We start from the raw sequence: 22,259 nt of genomic DNA, 5'->3' as shown, positions 1-22,259 counted from the left end.
GAAGCAGATTCTGCTCAGCCATAGCAGGGCTCAATCTCACCACCCTGAGATCATGACCTGAGCTAAAGTTAAGAGTTGCTTAACCAACTGAGCCACCAGGGTGCCCTCATTTTTGCACATTCTTTTGAAACACAGATTATTACTTTGAATATCAAATTATAAAAGCATTAGTCTGTGTTGATTAGTCCATCTTATGATAGCATTTGTTCATTTTACTAAATTCATAGTGAATTCTCAGTGCCTTGATAACTTGGCTGAATCCTTTATTGAACATAAGAGTAACAGATTTTTTCTAGTGTTTGTTTTCTGTTGTATTTGTTATTTATGTTATTATTATTTGCTATTATTTCCTTTTTTTTGACTTTCAATTTAATTTGCTTTTCTTTTACTGTCTTAAGGTGAAAATTTTGTTTGCTGGCTTTAAAACTTTATTTCCTAATAGAAGCATTTAAAGCAATAAATTTCCTTCTAAGCAGTCCTATAGGTAAATCCTATAAATTTTGTTATACTGTTATTTTCCTTATTCTGTTTTAAATATTTTCTAGTTTCCCTTATGATTTCTTCTCTGGGCATATGTTCTCTAATTTCTAAATATTTGGGGCTCCTCTAGATATTATATTTCTGGTTTAATTTTTTTGTAGTCAGTGAACATATTCATTAAGGTTGCAGTCTTCTGAAATTTATTAACTTATGTCTTAATACATGCTTTATCTTAATTTGTATACTTACAGAGACTAGTAAAGTTGTTGGTACAGTGCTCTTTCAGTTGTTGGTATAGTCCTGTATAAGTATCTATTAGATCAAAATGATTTATAGTGTCATTCAAATATTCTCTATCGTTACTGAATTTTTTTTTTTTTTGGCTAGTACTGTCCATTAATTAGGAATCTTAAAGTCTCTAGTACGATTGTAGATTTGTCTATTTCTCCTTTTAGTTCTGTTAGCTTTTGCTTTATGTGTATTGAAATTCTATTAAATGCTTATGTATTTATAGTAAATTTACTCCTTTATCAATATGAAATATTTCTTGGGACACCTGGGTGGCTCAGTTGGTTGAGTGTTGGGCTCTTGATTTCAGCTCAGGTCAGGATCTTAGAGTCATGGAATTGAGCCTCATGTCCTCCTCTCTGGATCTGCTTGAGATTTTGTCTCTCCCTCTCTCCTCCCCCCCTCCCTTCCCACTCTCTCAAATAAATAAATAAACCTTTTAAAAATATGAAATATTCCTCTTTTTATCTGGTAATCCTCCTGGTCTTGAAGTCTACTTTTTTTAATATATCCCCACCATCTTTCATATACTTAGTATTTGCATGATATGTTTTTTCTGTTCTTTTACTTTCTTACTTATCTATTTTATTTTATTTTATTTTATTTCCTGTTCTTTTACTTTCAATCTATTTGTGCCTTTATAGTTAAAGTGTATCTCTTATAGATAATAATATATATAGTTGGGTCTGGCTTTTTTAAAAAATGCAGCCTGACAATCTCTGCCTTTTAATTGAGATGTGTAATCCATTTGTATGTCTTGTAACTATTGACATGGTTAGGTTTATATTTACCTTTTAGATATTTTATTTTATTTATTTTTGTTCCATCTGGTTTTGTTCCCCAGCAATTCCTTCATGGTCATCTTTTGGGTCAAATATATTTTAGTATCCCATTATGATTCTTCATCTGGCCTTTTAGCTATATCTGTCTCTCTTTTTTTTTTTTCTTATAGAAAGTTGCTCTAAAGATTACAGCGTGCATTTTAAAAAAATATTTTATTTATTTATTTGAGAGACAGAGTGAGCGAGAGAGCACACATGAATGGGCAGAGAGAGAGGGAGAAGCAGACTCTCCTGCTGACCAGGGAGCTTGCTTGATCCCAGGACTCTGAGATCATGATATGAGCCACCCAGATATCCCTACACCATGCATTCTTTTTTTTTTTTTTAAGATTTTTATTTATTTATTCATAGAGACACACACACACACAGAGAGAGAGAGAGAGAGAGAGAGAGAGAGGCAGAGACACAGGCAGAGGGAGAAGCAGGCTCCATGCAGAGAGCCTGACGTGGGACTCGATCCAGGGTCTCCTAGGATCACGCCCTGGGCTGCGGGTGGCACTAAACCACTGCACCACCGGGGCTGCCCTACACCATGCATTCTTAATCCCAGTTACTTCAGTTCATACTGTACCATGTAGCCTGTGAATGTAATAACCGTGCTATTATATAATTCTATTTCTACCCCTTATTGTTGTTATGTATTATGTATATGTATGTTAACCTCGTAATTCATTGCCTATTCTAGGTACTTTATATAGTTGGAATCATACAAGATTTGTCCTTTGGTTTACTTCAGTAATTGTAATGTTTTCAAGGAAAATCCATGTTGTAGCATATATATATAAATATTTTATGGGTAAATAATATTGCATTGTATGTGCATATGACATTTTGTTTATCCATTCATTTGTTGATGGACATTTGGGTAATTTTCCACAGTTTTTGGCTATTGTGAATATTGCTGCTTATGAACATCTAGTGTACAAATAACTGTAAGTCTCTGCTTTTATTTCTTTTGGATATATACCTAGAATGGAATTTCTTGGTTATATAGCAGTTTTATATTTAACCTTTTGAGAAACTGCCAGACTGTTTTCCATACTGGTAAAACTATTTTACATTCCTACCAGCAATGCATAAAGATTCCAGGTTTTCCACATTTTCTCTAACACTTATGTTTTATGTTTTTATCTTTAAATTTTTATAGCCATTCTAGTAGTCTTGAAGTGATATTGTTTTTGTTGAGTTTTATTTTCTTTAATACCTTACCAAATATGTGATTTTCAGATATTTTTCCCATTTTTTTCCCATTTTTATATGTGATTTTTGCTTTTCTGATAATATCCTTTGACATGCAAATGTTCTTAATTTTGATGAAGTCCAATTTGGTTTTTGTTTTGTTACCTATCCTTTTGTTTTTTTTTTTTTTTTTTTTTTTACCTATCCTTTTGGTATCATATTCATGAAGTTTTTCCAAATCCAGTGTCATAAAGATTTTCTCCAATGTTTACTTCTAAGAGTTTATTGTTTCTACTCTTAAATTTAGATCTTTGATCCATTTTGAGTTAACTTTTTATATGTAGTATGAATTATGGTCTGGCTTTTTTTTTTTTTCTTTCACATGTGAAAATACATTTTCCCTTGCACTGTGGTCCCAACACCATTTCTCCATTGGATGATCTAGGGATTTTTGCTGAAGTGAGACATAGATCATAGGTGTGAGGGTTTATTTGGGGGCTTTCCATTGTATTTCATTGATCTATAGGTCTGTCCTATGTCAGCACCATATTCTGATTACCCTAGCTTCTTAATAAGCTTTGAAACCAGGAAGTGTGAGTCTTCCAAATTTTTTTTTTTTAATTAAAAAAATTTTTTTTTCCAAATTTGTTCTTTTTCAAGATTGTTTTGGCTATTCTGGGTCCCTTTTAATTCATAGGAGTTTGAAGTTCAGTTTTTCTGTCTCTGTGTAAAAAAAAAACACAAAACAACAAAAATGCATGTGGGATTTGATAGTGATTGCATTGAATCTATATGTATCACTTTGGGTAGTATTATCATCTTAATATGAAGTCTTCTGATCCATGAGCAAGGACATCTTTCCCTGTCTTTTTTTTTTTTTTTTTTAATTTTTATTTATTTATGATAGTCACAGAGAGAGAGAGAGAGGCAGAGACACAGGCAGAGGGAGAAGCAGGCTCCATGCACCGGGAGCCCGACGTGGGATTCGATCCCGGGTCTCCAGGATCGCGCCCTGGGCCAAAGGCAGGCGCCAAACCGCTGCGCCACCCAGGGATCCCTTTCCCTGTCTTTATGTCTTTAATTTCTTTCAGCATTGTTTTGTAGTTTTTGGTGTATGGATTTCTTACTTCCTTTGTTAAATTTATTCCTAAATATTTTATTCTTTTTGATGCTGTTGTAAATGGAATTATTTCCTTAGTTTCTCTTTTGGATTATTTATTGCTAGTGTATAGAATACAGTTGATTTTGTATTCTGCAACTTTACTGAATTTATTAGCTCTAACAGTTTTTGGTGGATTCTTTAGGGTTTTATACCTATAAGATCATGTCATTTGAGATAGTTTTAATTTTTCCCCTTCAATTTGGATGTCTTGTATTTCTTTTCATTGCCTAATTGCTCTGGCTAGAACTTCAAGTACTTTGTTGAATAAAAGTGGTAAAAGTGGATATCTTTGTCTTGTTCATGATCTTAGGTGGAAAGCTCTCCCATTTCACCATTGAGTATAATGTTAATTTTGTGTTTTTTATATATGGCTTTATTAGTTTCCTATGTCAGCTATAACAAAGAACAACAAACTGGGTGGCCTAAGACAACAGAAATTTATTCTCTCACTGTTTTGAGGGCTCGAAGTCCAAAATCAAGGTGTTGGTAGGGCCTTTCTCTTTCTGGAGGCTCTGGAGAACTTTCATTGTTTTTCTTAGTTTGTAGTGGTTGCTTGCAGTCCTTGGCATTCTTTGGTTTGGACACATCACTCCAATTTATGCCTTCATTATCAATGACATTCTCCCTCTGTCTGTTTTTTAAAGATTTTATTTGTTTATTTGATAGAGGGAAAGAGAGAGCACAAGCGGGAGAGTGGCAGGCAGAGAATGAGAGAGAGAGAGGGAGAAACAGGCTCTCTGATGAGCAGGGAGCCCGATGTGGGGCTCTATTCCAGGACCCTGGGATCATGACCTGAGCCTAAGGCAGATGCTTAACCAACTGAGCCACCTAGGCACCCCTATTTTCTCTTTTTATAAGGATACTAATCATTGAATTAGGACCTTTCCTAATCCAATATGACCTCATCTTAATTCACTAAAGACCCTGTTTCCTAATAAGGTCACATTCTAAGGTCTTGAGGATTAGGACTGATCAAATCTTATGTGGGGGGGCACCTTGGTGGCTCAGTGGTTGAGTGTCTGCCTTTGGCTCAGGTTGTGATCCTGGTCCTGGGATCCAGTCCCACATCAGACTCCTCACGGAGAGCCTGCTTCTTCCGCTGCCTATATATCTCTGCCTCTGTGTGTGTGTCTCATGAATAAATAAAATCTTTTTTTTTTTTTTAATTAATGTTTGGTAACTTCACTAGTGAGTCTATCAGGTCCTGGGCTCTTCTTTGTTGGGAACTTTTTGATTACTGTTTGAATCTCCTAATGGGGTTATAGGTCGGACTGTCTGTTTTTGTAGGCTCCACACCCAGCATAGAGCCCATGCAGAGGTTAAACTCACGAGCCTGAGATCAAGACCTGAGCTGAGATCAAGAGTCAGATGCTTAGGGATGCCTGGGTGGCCTAGTCAAGTCAGTTAAGCATCGGACTCTTGGTTTTGGCTCAGGTCATGATCTCTGGGTTGTGGGATTGAGCCCCTGCATCAGGCTCCATGTCAGCAGAGAGTCTGCTTGGGATTCTCTCCACTCCCTCTACCTCTGCCCCTGCTCGTATGCCTTCTCCCTTTCTCTGTCTAAAATAAATAAAATCTTAAAAAAAATATATTGACAGCTATAAATTTCCCCAGAGTACGGCTTTTGCTACCTCTGTAAGTTCAGTATTTGTTTTAGTTCTTAATTATCTCAGGGTATTTTCTAATTTCTCTTCTCATTACTTCTTTGGTCTGTTGGTTGTTTAAGAATGTGTTGATTTCCATATATTTGTGGGTTTCCCCATATACCTGAGAAGAATGAGTATTCTTTGCATCTGAAGCAACTCTCTTGTAGACAGCATATGGGTGGATCATGGGTTGTTTTTCTTTTTTTCTTTTCTTTTCTTTTTTTTTTTAAGTAGGCTCCACACCCAGCGTGGAGCCCATTGTGGGGCTTGAACTCATGACCCAAGATCAAGGCCTGAGCCAAGATCAAGAGTCAGACACTTAACCGACTGAGCTACCCAGGTACCTCGGGTTTTTAATTTTTAATCCATCTGCAGTCTCTGACTTTTAGTTGGGGAGTTTAATCCATTTACATTTAAAATAATTACTGATTATTGGTAAGGAAGAACTGACTTCTGGCATTTATTATTTTTATTATTTTTCTTTGTGTCTTATGTGTCTTTTGCACTTCAGTTCTACCATTAATGGATTTTTTTTTTTTTTTAGTATTCTAATTTTTTGTAGTGTACCCTTTTATTGATTCCCCATTTCTTTCCTTTTCTGTACTTTTTTTAGTTTTTCTTAGGAAATACCTTGGAGATTACAATTAACATCTCTTTTTTTTATTTTAATATTTTTGTTTATTTATTCATGAGAGAGACAGAGAGAGGCAGAGGGAGAGAAGCAGGCTCCTCGAAGGGAGCCTGGTGCAGGATTGGGACTCGATCCCGAATGCAGGATCATGCCCTGAGCTGAAGGCAGATGTTGAACCACTGAGCCACCCAGGCATTCCTACAATTAACATCTTAACTGCACAACAAACTTGTATCAATTATAAACTTGTTTTTTTTTTTTTTAAGATTTTATTTATTTGAGAGAGAGGGATAGCAACAGCATGAACTCTGGGGCCAGGGAGAGGGAGAAGCAGTGGGGAGCCAGATGTGGGGTTCAGTCCTAGCATCCCAGAATCATGACCTAAGCCAAGGGCAGATGCCCAACTGACTGAACCACCCAGGCCCCTCAAATATAAATTATTATTCAAATTTGCAGTGGAATATAAATACTTTGCTCCTATACATCATTGTTCCTCCCTCTTTATACTGTTATTGTTACTGGGATTATAGGGGCCAGAAATGCTATAATTTCCTATTTTCCTATGTGAGATGTTTAATTCCATTTTATTTTCAGGTTTTATTTTATTAATTATTCAGAATGATCTTAGTAACTTTTTCTTTCTATGTGATACTTGAGCTGTATTTCTGGTGTGCCTGTGTATGTTTTTTTACACTGCAAATTTAACTTCTCTGTATTCCTTCAGTTCTTCCGGATGAATTATCTGTGATGGAGGCCAGTGTTTGGGGTAGAATGGGGAAAGAGTTACTGATGCTTCTTCAGATTGAATCAACATAATTTTTTAAAATTTAAATTCAGTTTGCCAACATATGGTATAACACCCAGTACTTTTGCCATCAAGTGCCCTCCTTAGTGCTTGTCACCCAGTTACCCCATCCCCCCTCACACCTCTTCTCTGTAACCCTTTGTTTGTTTCCCAGAGTTAGGAGTCTCTCATGGTTTGTCTACCTTGCTATTCTTTTCCCACTCATTTTCCCTCCCTTCCCTTCTAATCCCTTTCACTATTTCTTATATTCCACATATGAGTGAAACCATATGATGATTGTCCTTCTCTGATTAGATTGAATCAACATAAATGGTCAACATTAGGGGATGTGAAATGGTCATACATATAATAGAATGTTATACAGCTATTAAAATAGGTTTTCAGAAATTATTTTAAAACGAATTTTTGGAAAGTATAAAAGCTATATAAATATGTTAAATTCAGTATAAGTTATTGCTGAATTCTATATGAATTATTGCATACAAAGTAAAAGTTCCCATTCCCTGGAGGCAACTGCTGTTACTAAGTGCCTTTTAGGAATTCCTGGTGACTTGAGAAATGCTTATGATATAATTTCAGGGAAAGAAGACAGCATGTAGAAGTGTGTGAACACTGTGATTTCAGTTATGGGTATGCCCACTAATCTGAAGGGAACACTTTATCAAAATATGCTGGGATGAAAAAATATGCTGGGATGTTTGGGGTGATAGACTTAAGAGGATTTGAGGGAAATACGGTAAAACTAGAAAGGAAATAATAGAAATAATATGCACATTAATAACAGTAATATAAAAATGACCTTTTTAAAACAAAATGATATGAAATTATTCTATAACCATCAAAAAATGATGGTCTACTGATTTTGAGTTATTGATTTTTTTAAGATTTATTCTTTTTTTTTTTAAGAGAGAATGTGAGCATGGGGGGCAAGGAGGGGGGCAGAAGAAGAGGGAGAATCCCGAGCAGGTGTCCAGTGAGTGAAGCTGGATATCACCCTGAGATCATGACCTGAGCTGATACTCAGCTGATGGCAGTACCCAGGTGCCCCCTGATTTTGAGTGATTTCTAAGATACATTATGTAAAAAGGCAACGTAGGGAAAAATGTGTGGTATACTGTCATCTATGGTTAAAATATACCACAACTAGACTAAGGTATTCAGTAAGTGGTTTTGGATGTATAATCCCCTCCCCGCTCCTTTTTTTTTTTTAACCTGATTCTCTCTCTCTCAAATATAGCTGGAGTTGTCATTATCTCCATCTTATAGATGGGAACTTGAAGCCTAGAGAGTTCTTTTAAAGGGTTGTAACCAGTTTTTAGCATAATCAGGATTAGAATATAAATCTCCTAAATTCCAACATAGTTCATTTGCAATACATAGGCATGATTGCTGTGTTTAACTGTAAAAATAGGGAGAGAGAGAGATGAGACTCTATTCTACAAAAGGTTGAAATACTCTGACATTTGTCAGACACAATGTGCATTCACCAAAATGGAATACTTTAAAACCTTTTCTCTGCATCAGATAAAACAATGATGGATTACTGTATTCCTTTGTGTATATTTATTTAAAGGGCAACATATAACACTATGTTTAATCTTACAAAGAATATTGAATAAAAGATGCAAAAGAACATATATACTATGAGTCTGTTCATAGAAGCTACAAAACCAGGTAAATTTAACGGTTTGATTTTGGATGGGGATATAAAGTGGTAAAATCATAAAGAACAACAAGGAAATGATCATCATAAAGGACAGGGTAGCATTAACATCAATGTAGGGGAATGGAGTGGGAAGAGGCAGCGAGTTATGATACACAAGGAATTTCCGGGGTTGCTGGTAGTAGAAGTTCATTTTATAATCATTTGTTAAGCTGTGCATTTATTGTATTCACTTATTATATCTCATACTAAAAAATGGTAAATATTAAAAACACATGGCTATATGCAAAAACAATATGATTATTTCTGTAGATCAGAGGTAGAACAGAAAACCATAATAATCATCACAAATGGAACTTCCAGATCTAGAAATAAGCAGAGACAGCTGAGATTTTGACCTCCCTGGTAGTTTCTTCCTTCTTGGACTTCTTTGCTGATTTCTTCTCTTTTACATTGGTCCTCTTCTTTTTCCTGGTTACTTCACTCTCTGGCGATAGAGAGATAGCCTCATGGCCTTCCAGAACATCTGTATGCCAGTAATTCCCAGACTCTGCTTCTTCTAATTTCTCTTAATTCTAGACTCATATATCTAACTACCTTTTTCAACAGTTCTACTTGGATGTTTCATAGGTTCATAGGTATCTCAGATTTAACATGTCAAAACTGAATTCATGAACAAAATTGAACTCAAGGCTGTTCTACCCTTTGCCTTCCCCATCTCAGTTGAGAGCAGTCATATGTCTTGCTTAGGTCAAAAGCCTTGAAGCCACTCAAGACTCTTTCTTTTTTATCTTCCATCTTATCCATCAGGAATTCCTGTTTACATTTAGAATATAGCCAGGATGCAACCCCTTCTCCCCACATCCAGTGCTGATACCTTGATCGAAGCCCGCTATCATTTCTTACTTTGAGTTACCACAGAACCTTCCTAACAGATCTTCTTGCCCTTATCCATGCTCCCCTCCCTCTGATCAATTCTCAGTAGAGCAGGTAGGTGACACAGGTATCCCCTATATTTTGCAAGTTCACGTTACACCACTTGGCTTTTATGAAAGACCTACATTATTAGTGCTTTTTTCGATAACTGGAAGAAATCTGAAGACTTCTGCTTTTACAGAAGAGAGTGAAAAGTGACAGTAGTGTTCAGAGTTTGTTTTGCAGTAAACTGTTAGAGGCAGCGCACACCCTGAGCGGTGGGAGTGGTGCCGCCTAGTTCCTTCCCTGGGAACTACACGCAGCATCTCAGCATCAAGCCACCGTTACTTTGAACTGTGTCTGTGAGCATCTGTGCTTTATCTGCATTTACTTTGTGTATCTCTTAGCAAGATGTGTCCTAAGGTATCAGGAAAAAAAAAGGTCCAAGGGAAGTTATTTTTCGAGTCTGAGAACACTAAAGATTTTTCCCATGTAAATTAATGGTAATTGTTTCTTTGCTTTATGCCATTTTGGCATACGAAAGTTTTCATAGGACTCATATGCTTCGAGAATGCTGGGGAAACCTGTACTTGTAGAACATAGGTTGGATCACAGTACCTCTTTGTTGAAGACCTGTCTCTAGTTCCATGGTTTATACATAGGAAAAGTTAGAGTGCTTTTTATAGTGCCCAGGATGATCTATGCCACTCCTCTTCGACCTCATTTCTTTTCTCTTCCTCACTATACTCCAACCACACTAACCTCTTTGCTGTTCCTCAAATATACTATACTGCTTCCTATGTTTGACTGTTAGCACTGGCTGCTTCCTTGCCTGAAACACTCTCCACCCATCCCATAATCACCTGGTCAATGCCCCTCACCTCCTTCAAGTCTTTGCTCAAATGATGTCATCTCAACAAGGCCTAGCTGGCAACTTGATTTAAAATTGCAACTCGCATTTCAGTCCTCCTTTCTAACTCTACTTTTCTTTTTTCCATAGTAATTCTTACAGATTCTTAATAATTCTAATAAACACGTAAATTACTTATTATGTCTTATTTATTGTCTCTATAACCCCCTAAACTGTAAGTTCTGTGAGTGCAGAAATATTTTTCTAAGCTTGCTTACTTATGTATCCTAAATGCTTCAAGTAGTGCCTGGCATATAGTTAGTGTTCACTTGTTGAATGAATTTATACAAGATAATGAACCAAAACACTCCAACTTTGGCAGGGCCCTGGAGTCAGCTTCATGATCTGAACTAGAGTCTAGGGGAGGACTAACCCTCCTGTGAAAAAGGCTAGAAAAAGTGGCCACTGATGTCTGTAGCTTTGGCTTGTATAGAACTGTATTTCTGTATTCTTGTCATGGCTAGACAAACTGCTGCCCACATGCTCAGCGATACTGGGGACTTAACAGCAGTATATGAGTTCTGAGGTGCTGATGTGAGACTGGTTCTGGACTTGGAATCCTTGGATGGAGAGTTGGGTATGGGAGTAGATGGAGGCAGCCAAGAAAGCTCCTGGGTCAGAGCTAGGAGAGGGCTAAATCTGTCTGTGTGAGAATTGAGAGCACAATGTGAGCTGGCTGAGCAGAGCAGAGCTGTGGAGGCTTAAAGCTTTGGGAGGTAGGGGGAGAAAGGGAGGAATGCAGTGATTAGCAGTATAGGGGGTGTGCTGAGACAGTAAGTGTTAAAGGGAGATTAAAGAATTTATCTCCTCTGTTTATAAGTATTAAGTGTTATAGACTTACTCGGTTTTTTTCTGTGAAATCTTAGATAACATTTGGATTGCTTTGACGTAAGCAGATTCTTCCCAGAGAATGGTAAGAGATGGCATATCCTGAGTCATAGTTGGCACGGGGTAAGAATAGACTGCATGTGGGGATATTTGACATCTGGATTACATGTATTTAGGAGGAAGTGATAGGACTTAGTGATGGATTGGGATAAGGGACAGGATTTGGCAATAAGATCATTGGTAATCTTGCATGGAAAGAGCAGTCTTTGTGGAATGGTAGGCACAGAAGCCAGAATGTGAATGAGAGATGAGGAAAGAAAGGCAGCCCATATGGACTATTTGTTCAAGAAACTTAATCTAACTAGAAGAGAATTTAGGGTTACAGGATTATTTTTTCAAAGTGGTGTTACTAGAACTTGTCTATATGCTGATGAGAAGGAATCATAAGAGGGGTTGGAGAGGAGAAAGAAGAAGGGGTGTAGATACAGGTAGATTTATAGTTTTGTGGTAGGTATAGTGGCATTGTTTATGGGGCAGCTACTGCTTTGGCAGTGCTGTAAAATACTTTTCTTTGTGCTGCCCCCTACCTACCTATACATACACTAGTGTTAGTAAAGGCCAATTTGGTGTCTTTAAGGATACAGGGCCAGGGCTTCATAGGTAATTTTTGACCTTGGAAGGGATCCAAGACCCTCCACTGTGATTTGAGAATTGTAGAATTTGTAGCTACATATTTAGATATGGACATTGGAATCAATAAGTTTGCACTACTGTTTGAAATAGGTAGGATACAACCTCAATCATATGGAGCATTGTAAGGTTCTTGTCTCTTCCATGAAGTCTCTGTAAAGCAGTAGATAACTAACTCACCCTAACTTGATTGACTCTACCATGAGATGAAACAGAACTTTATTGGAGTTCAGAAATGTATTTCACTTGTGTGTTCTAAAACCTAGAGGGCAGGCTTCATGTTTTATTAATCTCTTTATTGCCAGATTATACTTTCTGTATAATGGATTCTCAGTAATAATTTGTTGAAATTAATCAGTGCTAGTTTTGAGAAATTATCCCATAAGCATCAAAACTTTTAAAATTGTAAACATTCAGGATAGCAGTTCTCTAGACCTTTATACATCTTCTTGACTTTCTAATATAAATTGAACAAAGTTTAACCCTCTGAAGATTTTGGGGAATCAAGGTTCAGATGCTAAAGTCTACAAATAACCTCAGAACTCATCAAAACGTATAGGACTACTTACTCTAATGCTGACTGGCTTAGCCTACTGGGTATTTGTTTTGTGAAGCTTTTGGTTTTTCATTTTATTCTGTATCTAATTTTAGCTGCTACTCTTTCCCCTTTCATTTTCTGCTTCTTTTTTGTTTTCATTTTAAAGATCTTTTTTATTTTTAAGTAATCTGCACCTAACATGTGGCTTGCCTTATAACCCTGAGATCAGACTCCATGCTCTATCAACTGAGCCAGCCAGGCACCCCTCATTTCTTACTTCTAGTCAAATTAATATGTTGATGAATCTGTTTGGGAAATTATAGGTTTTGGAATTGATAGACTCTATAGGACTCCTCTGGGAATAAGGTTATGCACACTGGTGTGGGGACTCCTCCACTCTATCCATTCACTCTTTTAGCAACTTTTGAGGGTCAGCACTACAATAAGTGGAAAGGTATAACTTGATCCTTGTCTTTAAAGAGTTTTGGGTTCATCTCTTTTACCAACTCAAGCCTTTTTATGGTGATTCTCAGCTATATTGCAAGTAATAGTTCTTTTTTATTTTAAGGTTTGAATGATGTATTTTGCATGTAAGTAATAAGGGTAGGAGTTAAAGAGAAGTTTCGGCTGTCTTAATTCAGTCTTATGTGAAATTGTAACTAGGATTATAAGATTTTAGGTTATGAGACCACAGTTACCAAAAAAAAAAAAAAAGCTAATAAAATGTTTCTCTTTTTCTCTCTTATAGGAAATACAGATGAAGAGGACTGCAATTGAAGCCTTTAATGAAACAATTAAAATATTTGAAGAGCAATGTCACACACAAGAACAACATAGCAAAGAATATATTGAGCGATTTCGCAGAGAGGGGAATGAAAAGGAAATTGAACGGTAAATCTACCTAACCCTTCCAAGTGCATCAGTGAGACAAGACTTCTTTTCTTCCCCAATAATTTCTTTTGTGTTTGCTTTTGCCACCTTAAACTTCATATATGGAACTATTTGCTGTTCCCACTAATGGCACCAAATGAACCTTCTCTTTTCTGTGTTCCTTCTACATCCTTCCAAATTTTTAATGCCTGCCCATCCTTTAGGAATCAGCTTATGCATGACTTTTCTAAGAAAAATTTCCCTGATTCCCTAGACTGGTTTAGGAGCTTTTTGTCCCTACCCCCTCCAGTATCTGGTCCTGATTCCTGCTGTAACATTTACTGAACATCACACCCACTAAACTGCAAGCTTGTTAGTGGAATAAGAATGGAGGCTTATTTTCCCTCATAGCTCTAGCACCTGTTATGGTACCTGAGAGTGCACAGTGAGGCTCATGGAATTTTTGTTGAAATGAAAATCAGCAGCAGCAGTCTGAAAATAAATTGGAGGCTGAACAAAACCGGGGGCAAGAAAGACTAGGTTGACTGTTGAGGGCAGCTGCAGTGTTTGTGGTCATCCAGTTAAATGATGGTGAAGGCCTGAACCAGAGCAATGGCAGGAAAGGAGGAGGAATTAATGGAAACGCTGAGGACTTGATACCTGGCCAGATATGGTAGATGTGAAAGAAGTCAAAGACTATTCCTAGATTTCTGATATGAATGAATAAGGAAGGGTGTTATTCACCAAAATAGTAAGTACATAAGGAAAGTTCAGGGTTAGAACCAATGAGTTTTGAGGTTCCTGTGAGAACCGAAATGGAGTTGTCTGACAGACAGACAAAGGTTATTTGGTTTTTGGAACTCAAGGTACAGAAGGGTTTGGATGCCTAAGTGTGTAGGTGATAGTAGATGCTAAGAAGATTACACAGAGTGAGTGAAGCATGTGAAGTATTGGTCTGGCAACTAAAAGGATATTGGAAGTCTTTATCATAGCAAATTTAGTGGAATATTGGAAGACTGAGCCAGATAAGAGTGGGCTGAGGAATAAAAAAGTGGATAATAAATAAAAATGAATCATCTGCAAGGGAAAAGCAAAATTATTTCTCATATTAGCACCAAAATGTCCGTAAACTTCTGTGTGCGTAAGAATTGAGCTAAGCGCTATTGAGGCAGCTTAATGGTGAAAACCATGGGCTTGAATTCTGTATTGCTCACATATAGCTTATGTGACCTTGGATAAGTTACTTAACTCTCTTAACTCTCTGAGCCCGTTTCTTCCTCTAAACTGTAGATATCTTTTTTGAAATGCTGTGAGAATGAATTGATAGACATACACATGCATATTTATGGCACAGAAAGGCACGTGTGTATGTATTTATGTATCTTGGCATATGATATCAATAAATAGCCATTATTATTATCAACAGTGAAGAGATAGAAAAGAACTTGCAGTTTAGTTGCAAAGGAAGGTAAAGTAGTTGAAGTTGTTTTTTTTTTTTAAGATTTTATTTATTTATCCATGAGAGACACAGAGGGAGGCAGAGACATAGGCAGAGGGAGAAGCAGGTTCCCTGCAGAGAGCCCGATGTGGGGGCTTGATTCCAGGACCCCAGGATCATGACCTGAGCCAAAGGCACTCAACACTGAGCCACCCAGGCACCCCTAATGATGAAGTTTTAATAGTAATATAAAATCACATTGTTTTGAGGTACAAGTGATGAGAACAGTGATTGCCTTCAGAGCACAGTAAAACTTTGTGTGCTGGAAAACCTTATTGTCATTATCTGCTGAGTGCTTACCAAGATGTACCAGGCACTGTTTAGTCCTTTTACATGTATTACCACATTTAATTTACATAATAATTTAGTGAAGTGTAGGTACTGTTTTAGCTATCCACTTTAAACAAATGAGGAAATGAAGGCACAGAGAAGTTGAATAACTTGCCTATGGCCATGCAGTAAGTGGTAGGGCAGAGATTCAAACTTAGGCAGTCAGAAAGACTTCTGACTGCAAAGCTATTGCTCTTAACTGTTATATTGTGCTACCTTCTGAATATCATACATATAGCTTACTTGTTCAGTCATGGCTTGATCCAGGGGCCAAACAAGGTCATCAGGATTTTTTCTCATACTTTGCCTTTTGCCTTAGTTTTTCTCTGTGTTGGCTTTATCCTCAGGCAGGTTTTCCCTATGAGGTGGCTGCTGGAAGTCCTAGAATCACATATTTATAAGCAGCCTCAGTGGGAAGAAGAGAGAATCTCGGTTTACAATAGTTCTGACAAACTAGAATTAACTCTCATTGGGTCAGTTTAGGTATTATTCTCATTCCTGAACCAGTCACTGTGACTTGAGGGGAGCAATAGGATATAATGGAATACTCTTACTGGCCAGGCTGGGTTGTGTGAATATTCACCTGTGACTCTGAGATGGGGGCAGGGAGCCCTTATCTACAGGGAACATCAGGTGCCATTACCAAAAGAATGAAAATGGACACGAGCTGGGCAAAAACAACAGATATCTATCACATTAAAGTATTAGGACCATGCCCACATCATAGAATGCTTCTGCATGGTTCCTGTTTAAGCCTTAATATGTCAATATTTTCACAGAATTATGATGAATTATGACAAATTGAAATCACGTCTGGGTGAGATTCATGATAGCAAAATGCGTCTAGAGCAGGATTTGAAGAAACAAGCTTTGGACAACCGGGAAATAGATAAAAAAATGAACAGTATCAAACCTGATCTGATCCAGCTGCGCAAGATCCGAGATCAGCACCTTGTGTGAGTAGTCTGGGCCAGTATGGGAGGAAACACCAGCACCAGATTACTGTGGGCTCTAGACATGTTAGAGATAAAAGAAGAGATTTGTAATTGAGAACTGGCTAGTGAGCTTGTAAGAATTTAGGAAGGTAATCCTGGTAAAATAGTTGGTGGTACCAGAGTTTACCTAAAGTCAACATGTGGGGCAAACCAGAATGTAGCATTCTAGACTTTAGTCCATACAAATGGGAAATCTCAGAGGGTGCCTGTGGTATGAGCCATATAGTGTAGCTTAAAAAATACAGGTTAATGTTTGCCTAAATAAAAACCCAGAATCTTTGATTACATAATAGAACCGCAGAAATAGAAATTACCCCTTATGGGCACAGACAAGAACACTAAGTACACATAAGTATACAGGACAGTCTCTTAAAGGGTTTTTATGTTTAAGAAATGAAATTCTATATTTCAAGTAATAGAAATGTGCCACTAGCAGGCATGCAAGATAATTTGACCTGAGGAGTAAAACCCAACTCTTTAATATTATGGAAAACTGTATGATTTAGGAAGATACAGGGGTCTCACTCAAAGATAGATTGAAAGGTATATTATGAACAAGATGTTAGATGTTTAGGACAAATGACTGCCTTATAGTAGGAGAGAATCCATTAAAATGAAAAATGTTAGGTTTTGTTCTAGGTAATGAATAGACTGGTTTATGGGTGACTTTCATTTGTGTAACACAACTTGATTCAAACTCTTGGTAGAAGGGAGTAAAGATTTCTGACTGGATTTTCCATAGACTTCAGAGTTTCTTTGTATGAAAAGGGACAGGGGAGAAAATAAAAGCTTAGAGGAGGGAACAGTAGAGTAAAATTTAAGGTGGTAAGTTTTGGGGCAAACAATTAGAACTGCTATACTGAGTAGTTTTTTATTAACTCTTCTCTAGAGATCATTTCAGTTTGCTATTGTGGGCAAAAAGAAAGTCAAGCAAGTACACATAGCATACAGAAGAGCTTTGGAAACAAGGCAAGGAGGTACTTTGTCTAAAATCAGGGTGTGTCTGCTCTTGAAAAGCTTATGTGATTCTGGTCACATAAGAAGCTGAAGAAAGGCCCAAGAAGAAGGCTTATGCCATGAACCAAAGGAATGAATGGAAGCGCTTGTTTGCTCTGGAAAGTGAGGAGATTATTAAAAAATACACCATCCCAAGAGGCATGAATAAGTGTGGCAAACTAGACCTTGAAAGTTCCTTTAATGAGTTATGTAAACTAAATTAAAGAGAATTTAGATAACATCGTGGGTGATAAATCATGATCTGACAGTAAAGACAACTAGGGTGTTTAGGGAGAGATTTCTTTGAATATCCACTATATGTAGATATAGTAGATATATAGTAGATAATGTTCTCAGCATTGGGACTAGCTATGAACAACAGGACAGACTGAATTAATTTCTTTCTTTTCTTTCTTTCTTTCCTTTCCTTCCTTTTCTTCCTTTCTTTCTTTCTTTCTTTCTTTCTTTCTTTCTTTCTTCTTTCCTTTTCCTTTCTTTTCCTTTTCCTTTTCCTTTCCTTTTCCTTTTCCTTTTCCTTTTCCTTTTCCTTTTCCTTTTCCTTTTCCTTTCCTTCTTCATTTTATTTATTTATTCATGGGAGGCACAGAGGCAGAGACACAGGCAGAGGGAAAAGCAGGCTCTTTGTGGGGAGCCCGATCCCCCTCTTGGGATCATGACCTGAGCCAAAGGCAGACACTCAACCACTGAGCCACCCAGGTGCCCTGGACCCCTTTCTTTAAAGCAGCTAAATTTTAGTGGGGGAGACAAACATAAGTGAAAATATAAAATAAAGAATTTCAGGCATGTACTAGGAAGATGATAAAATAAGGTAAATTATAGAGAATGAGTGACAAAGGGACTACCTTAGTTGGAATGATTAGGGTAGCCCTCCCTGAGGAGATGATGTTTATGATGAGACCTAGATGATCAGGAGCCTGGTTGGAAGATGGTGATGAATGAAAGAGTTTTCAACTCAAGTGAGTCCATGTCAGTGGAACTAAATGTAATGGTATATTGTTTTACATCTAAAGTATTGATATATTTTAAAATACTATGATTTGCCTAGTGATGAAGTAAATTTGTATTAATTACTCAGAGTACCATCCTGTATTTCTTGTGGCTGGCTTAGATGCAAGAATAGATCTTGAAGTTGTTTTATAATATTAATGTAGTGGGCCACACAGAATTGAGTCTTCTGGCTTAGTGGAGATTGCAAATGTGACACCATGGTCACAAAACTAATAATTTCAGAAACCGATGTCCCCGTGTGTTTGAGTGCAAGTGTGTGTGCGCTTATGGTGTACAACCTCCTAGAAAAGGAACATGAAAAATGAGAGAAGTGTCTAATTTCAGGTAACTCCCCGTGTTTCTGCTTTTTTGCAGAAAGTTGGAGAAAAAGTTAAGGAAAAGCTAGCTTATGGAAATCCCTGGCCACTTTTAGTGGAAATGGGTTAAAATAAGAGGTTCCTGGACTCAAAATTTGGTTGGCTTGGACATGTCTACTTTGGGCAGAGTTTGCAGATACTGACACTGGTGTTCTCCCTCCGCAGATGGCTCAATCATAAAGGAGTGAGACAGAAGCGTCTAAATGCCTGGCTAGGAATCAAGAATGAGGATGCTGATGAGTAAGTTCTCTACCTTTCTAAAACCGCCTTTCAGAGGGTTTTATTCCCAGTATAAGACATGGGCCTTCTTTATACATGCTAGGTTGTCACCTGAGGACATTGAATCAAGAACTTTGCATCTCTTTTAAATTGAAGTGCTTGACGAGTACCCTATAGGCAGTTGAGACCAGAGACCTGCTGAGCCATGTGAAACCTGGGTGTATAAGCATTGCTCACTCAGACATTCATGTGTCAGCTGATTGGAAGAAATGTGTGAATTTTGTGCTTTCTGTACCATAGCAAATAATGAAGTTCTTTAAAAATGTCCAAGTAATCATAGTTTTACTTTGTCATTTCGTAAAGATTTAGAAGAGTGTTTTATTCCTGAGTTTGCTTTTAGATATAAGTAACCTGATTGTTGGAATAATATTTTAACATTTAATTTTTAGGACCTATTTTATCAATGAGGAAGATGAAAACCTACCCCATTATGATGAGAAAACCTGGTTTGTTGAGGATATCAATCGAGTACAAGCAGAGGACTTGCTTTATGGGAAACCTGATGGTGCATTTTTAATTCGTGAGAGTAGCAAGAAAGGATGTTATGCTTGCTCTGTGGTGTAAGTCTTCTTTGGGGATTTAATCTTTTGAAAATTTCTGCATTGATCAATAGAAACTCAACCCCTCATAAAATTTGGTTAAAATTATTTGAAGTACAGTAATGAGGACCCATGGCTTAGACCATTAATATTTGTACAAAGAAAACAGTTAGTTGCTCTAGGAGAAATGATATCTGAAACTATTTGGGGGATTTTAATTTTGAATAGTAATCTGATTAGGCCCTGAAATGTTGCTTTTGGATTTTCAGGTATTTGTGAAAAGTAATGTGAGATCTTCAATTGTAAAGGTCACCTAAGGGGTGCCTGGCTGGCTCAGTTGGTAGAGTGTGTGACCCTTGAACTCAGAGTCATCAGTTCAAGCTCACATTGGTCATGGATTCTACTTTAAATTAATTAAATAATTTTTAAAAATTTTTAAGAAAGATCACATAATTTTCTAGTAGTTTCCTACATGTCTAATTTGAGCTTCAGTGTTAGCTTAAGCAAAGCTTGATTAAAAACATTTTTTTTACTTCAGAAGAAAAGCTGTCTAAATTTTGTACTTAAATAGTATTCTGTTGGGGTAGTGATAGAAAATGTTTTTTTTTTTTTTTTTTTTTTTTAAAGATTTTACTTATTTATTCATGAGAGACACAGAGAGAAGACAGAGACATAGTCAGAGGGAGAAGCAGGCTCCTCACAGGGAGCCCAGTGTGGGACTCGATCCCAGAACTCCGGGATCACACCCTGAGCTGAAGGCAGATGCTCAACTGCTGAGCCACCCAGGCATCCTAATGTTGGTTATTTTCCATAAGATGGTCTTATGGCTTTGTTTGGAAAGGCGTATTTTTATTAGTTTCCATTTATTTATTTATAAAGGTTTATTTATTTGAGAGAGAGAGAACTCAGGTGTGAGTGGGGAGAGGGGCAGAGGAAGAGAGTCTTCAAGCAGACTCCCTGCTGAACATGGAGTCTTGGGGTCAGATCCCACCCCACAACCCATGAGATCATGGCCTGAGCTGAAATCACAAATCTAACACTTAACTGAACCACCCAGGTGCCCCTATTAGTTTCCTTTTAATGGAAAGTAAAATTCTGGGGACAGCTAACCATGTCTGTCACATTTTGCCTAAGTGTTGTGCATACTCCTCCATTGACAAAGATCATACTTAGAGTGAAGGTATAGTATGATTGTTAAAAGAGCAAGCTTTGATACCAGATATATTGCATTCAAATCCTGACTTTACTTACCAGATGTGTGATCTAAGGTAAGTTACTTAACCTTTCTTTGTCCAGTTTCCTTATCTGAAAAATAAGAATAATGATATCTGCATGAAGGTTTTTATAAGTATTAAGTGTGATAATATATGTAATGTGCTTTGATCAATGTTGGTATATAATAAGTAATTGTTATCTACCAATATTGTTATGATAATGATGCTACTGATGAGCATGACAGAACGCAAGCAAAAATAACGAAATGATTTTCCCTTCAAAGAGGCAAAGTTGGCAGCCCAGTGGCTCAGCTGTTTAGCGCTGCCTTCAGCCCAGGGCCTGATCCTGGAGACCTGGGATCGAGTCCCATATCAGGCTCCCTGCATGGAGCCTGCTTCTCCCTCTGCCTGTGTCTCTGCCCCTTCCCCCCTCCCTCCCTCTCTCTCTCTCTCTCTCTCTGTCACTGTCTCTCTCTGTCTCTCATGAATAAATACATAAAATATTAAAAAAGAAGCAAAGAGGGCAAAGTGGTGAAGGTGGACAAGAGACACTCATATTAACAGAGTGCTCAGTGCTTTACATGATCATCTTGTCCTTAGTGGTCTATTTCTGTCATGGAGTCAGAGTTTGAATCCAAGTTTACCTGGTTTCAAAGCCCACACTTTTCTATTGCACTATACTTTCTTCATTTTACAATTAAATGTCCAAGATAAATAGAATTGTTGTGAAATAGGTATCATCAATAGGCTGTACACATGAATTCTGGTGGAGAAGGAGGGGGTAGGGAGGTTTTGTGGAAGAGATAGCATTTGAACTGGACTTTGAAAGGATGAATAATGGGATGCCTATGGGCAGGATACGGGGGAGGACTTGAAAAGTGCATTGGATTACTGTTTTGCAAAGATACAATTATTTAAATATATTTTTTAAAGATGTATTTATTTGAGGGAGAGACTGGGAGAGAGTGAGCTGGCAAGCAGGGGGAGAGGCAGAGGGAAAGGAAAAGCAGATAATTTTCTAGTAGTCTGAGCATGGAGCCTGCCTTGGGACTTGATCCCAGGAACCTGAGATCATGACTGAGTTGAAACTGAATCAGATGCTTAATGGACTCAGCCACCCAGGTGCCCCTACAATTATTTAAAACATTTCTTTTGTCTCTTACCTGGGCTGCTTAAATTATCTGAGTGGAAATGCCAGGAGAGGATGGTTCTTGCAGAGTATGAGATCTTTTAAGAATAAAAAGAAAGGAAATAAACCCAGTGCATTGGTACCCTCACTCTCACCCAGGTCAATGGGGGTGGCAGCCTGTGGGTCAAGGCCTTGGCAGGTGGGAGGTGCTGCCCAACAACTCAGCTAATTTCTGGGAGACCAAGGAGCAGCTTGAGTATCTTGAGGAAGTATATTCTTTTTCTCCTTCATTCAGCTACAGACTTGACCAGATTTAAGTCCACAGCAATGTGGATTTCCCTTGCTGTTGAAAACCACCTGCAGTCGTATATCATGTTGGCATTCACACGGAGGATGGTTGGAAGCAAGAGAGTCTGGTATCACAAAGACTTCCACTTGTTTGCCAGC

At 37.6% G+C, this 22,259-nt stretch overlaps 1 protein-coding gene across 2 annotated transcripts in view; it reads left to right on the top strand.

Annotated features, from left to right (window-relative positions):
- LOC121481416 (phosphatidylinositol 3-kinase regulatory subunit gamma) overlaps positions 1 to 22,259 on the top strand; it is a 124,673-nt gene that overhangs the window by 93,439 nt on the left and 8,975 nt on the right. For both annotated transcript variants that reach the window (XM_041738726.1, XM_041738727.1), the window contains 4 exons: positions 13,326 to 13,468; positions 16,055 to 16,231; positions 18,817 to 18,891; positions 19,320 to 19,490. In XM_041738726.1, the coding sequence (XP_041594660.1) occupies positions 13,326 to 13,468; positions 16,055 to 16,231; positions 18,817 to 18,891; positions 19,320 to 19,490 (566 nt within the window). The remainder of the gene's footprint in view (positions 1 to 13,325; positions 13,469 to 16,054; positions 16,232 to 18,816; positions 18,892 to 19,319; positions 19,491 to 22,259) is intronic.

Source organism: Vulpes lagopus, chromosome 23, assembly GCF_018345385.1.
Source record: "Vulpes lagopus strain Blue_001 chromosome 23, ASM1834538v1, whole genome shotgun sequence".
In the NCBI taxonomy this organism is placed as follows: domain Eukaryota; kingdom Metazoa; phylum Chordata; class Mammalia; order Carnivora; family Canidae; genus Vulpes; species Vulpes lagopus.
This window is presented reverse-complemented; position numbering and strand designations above follow the sequence as displayed.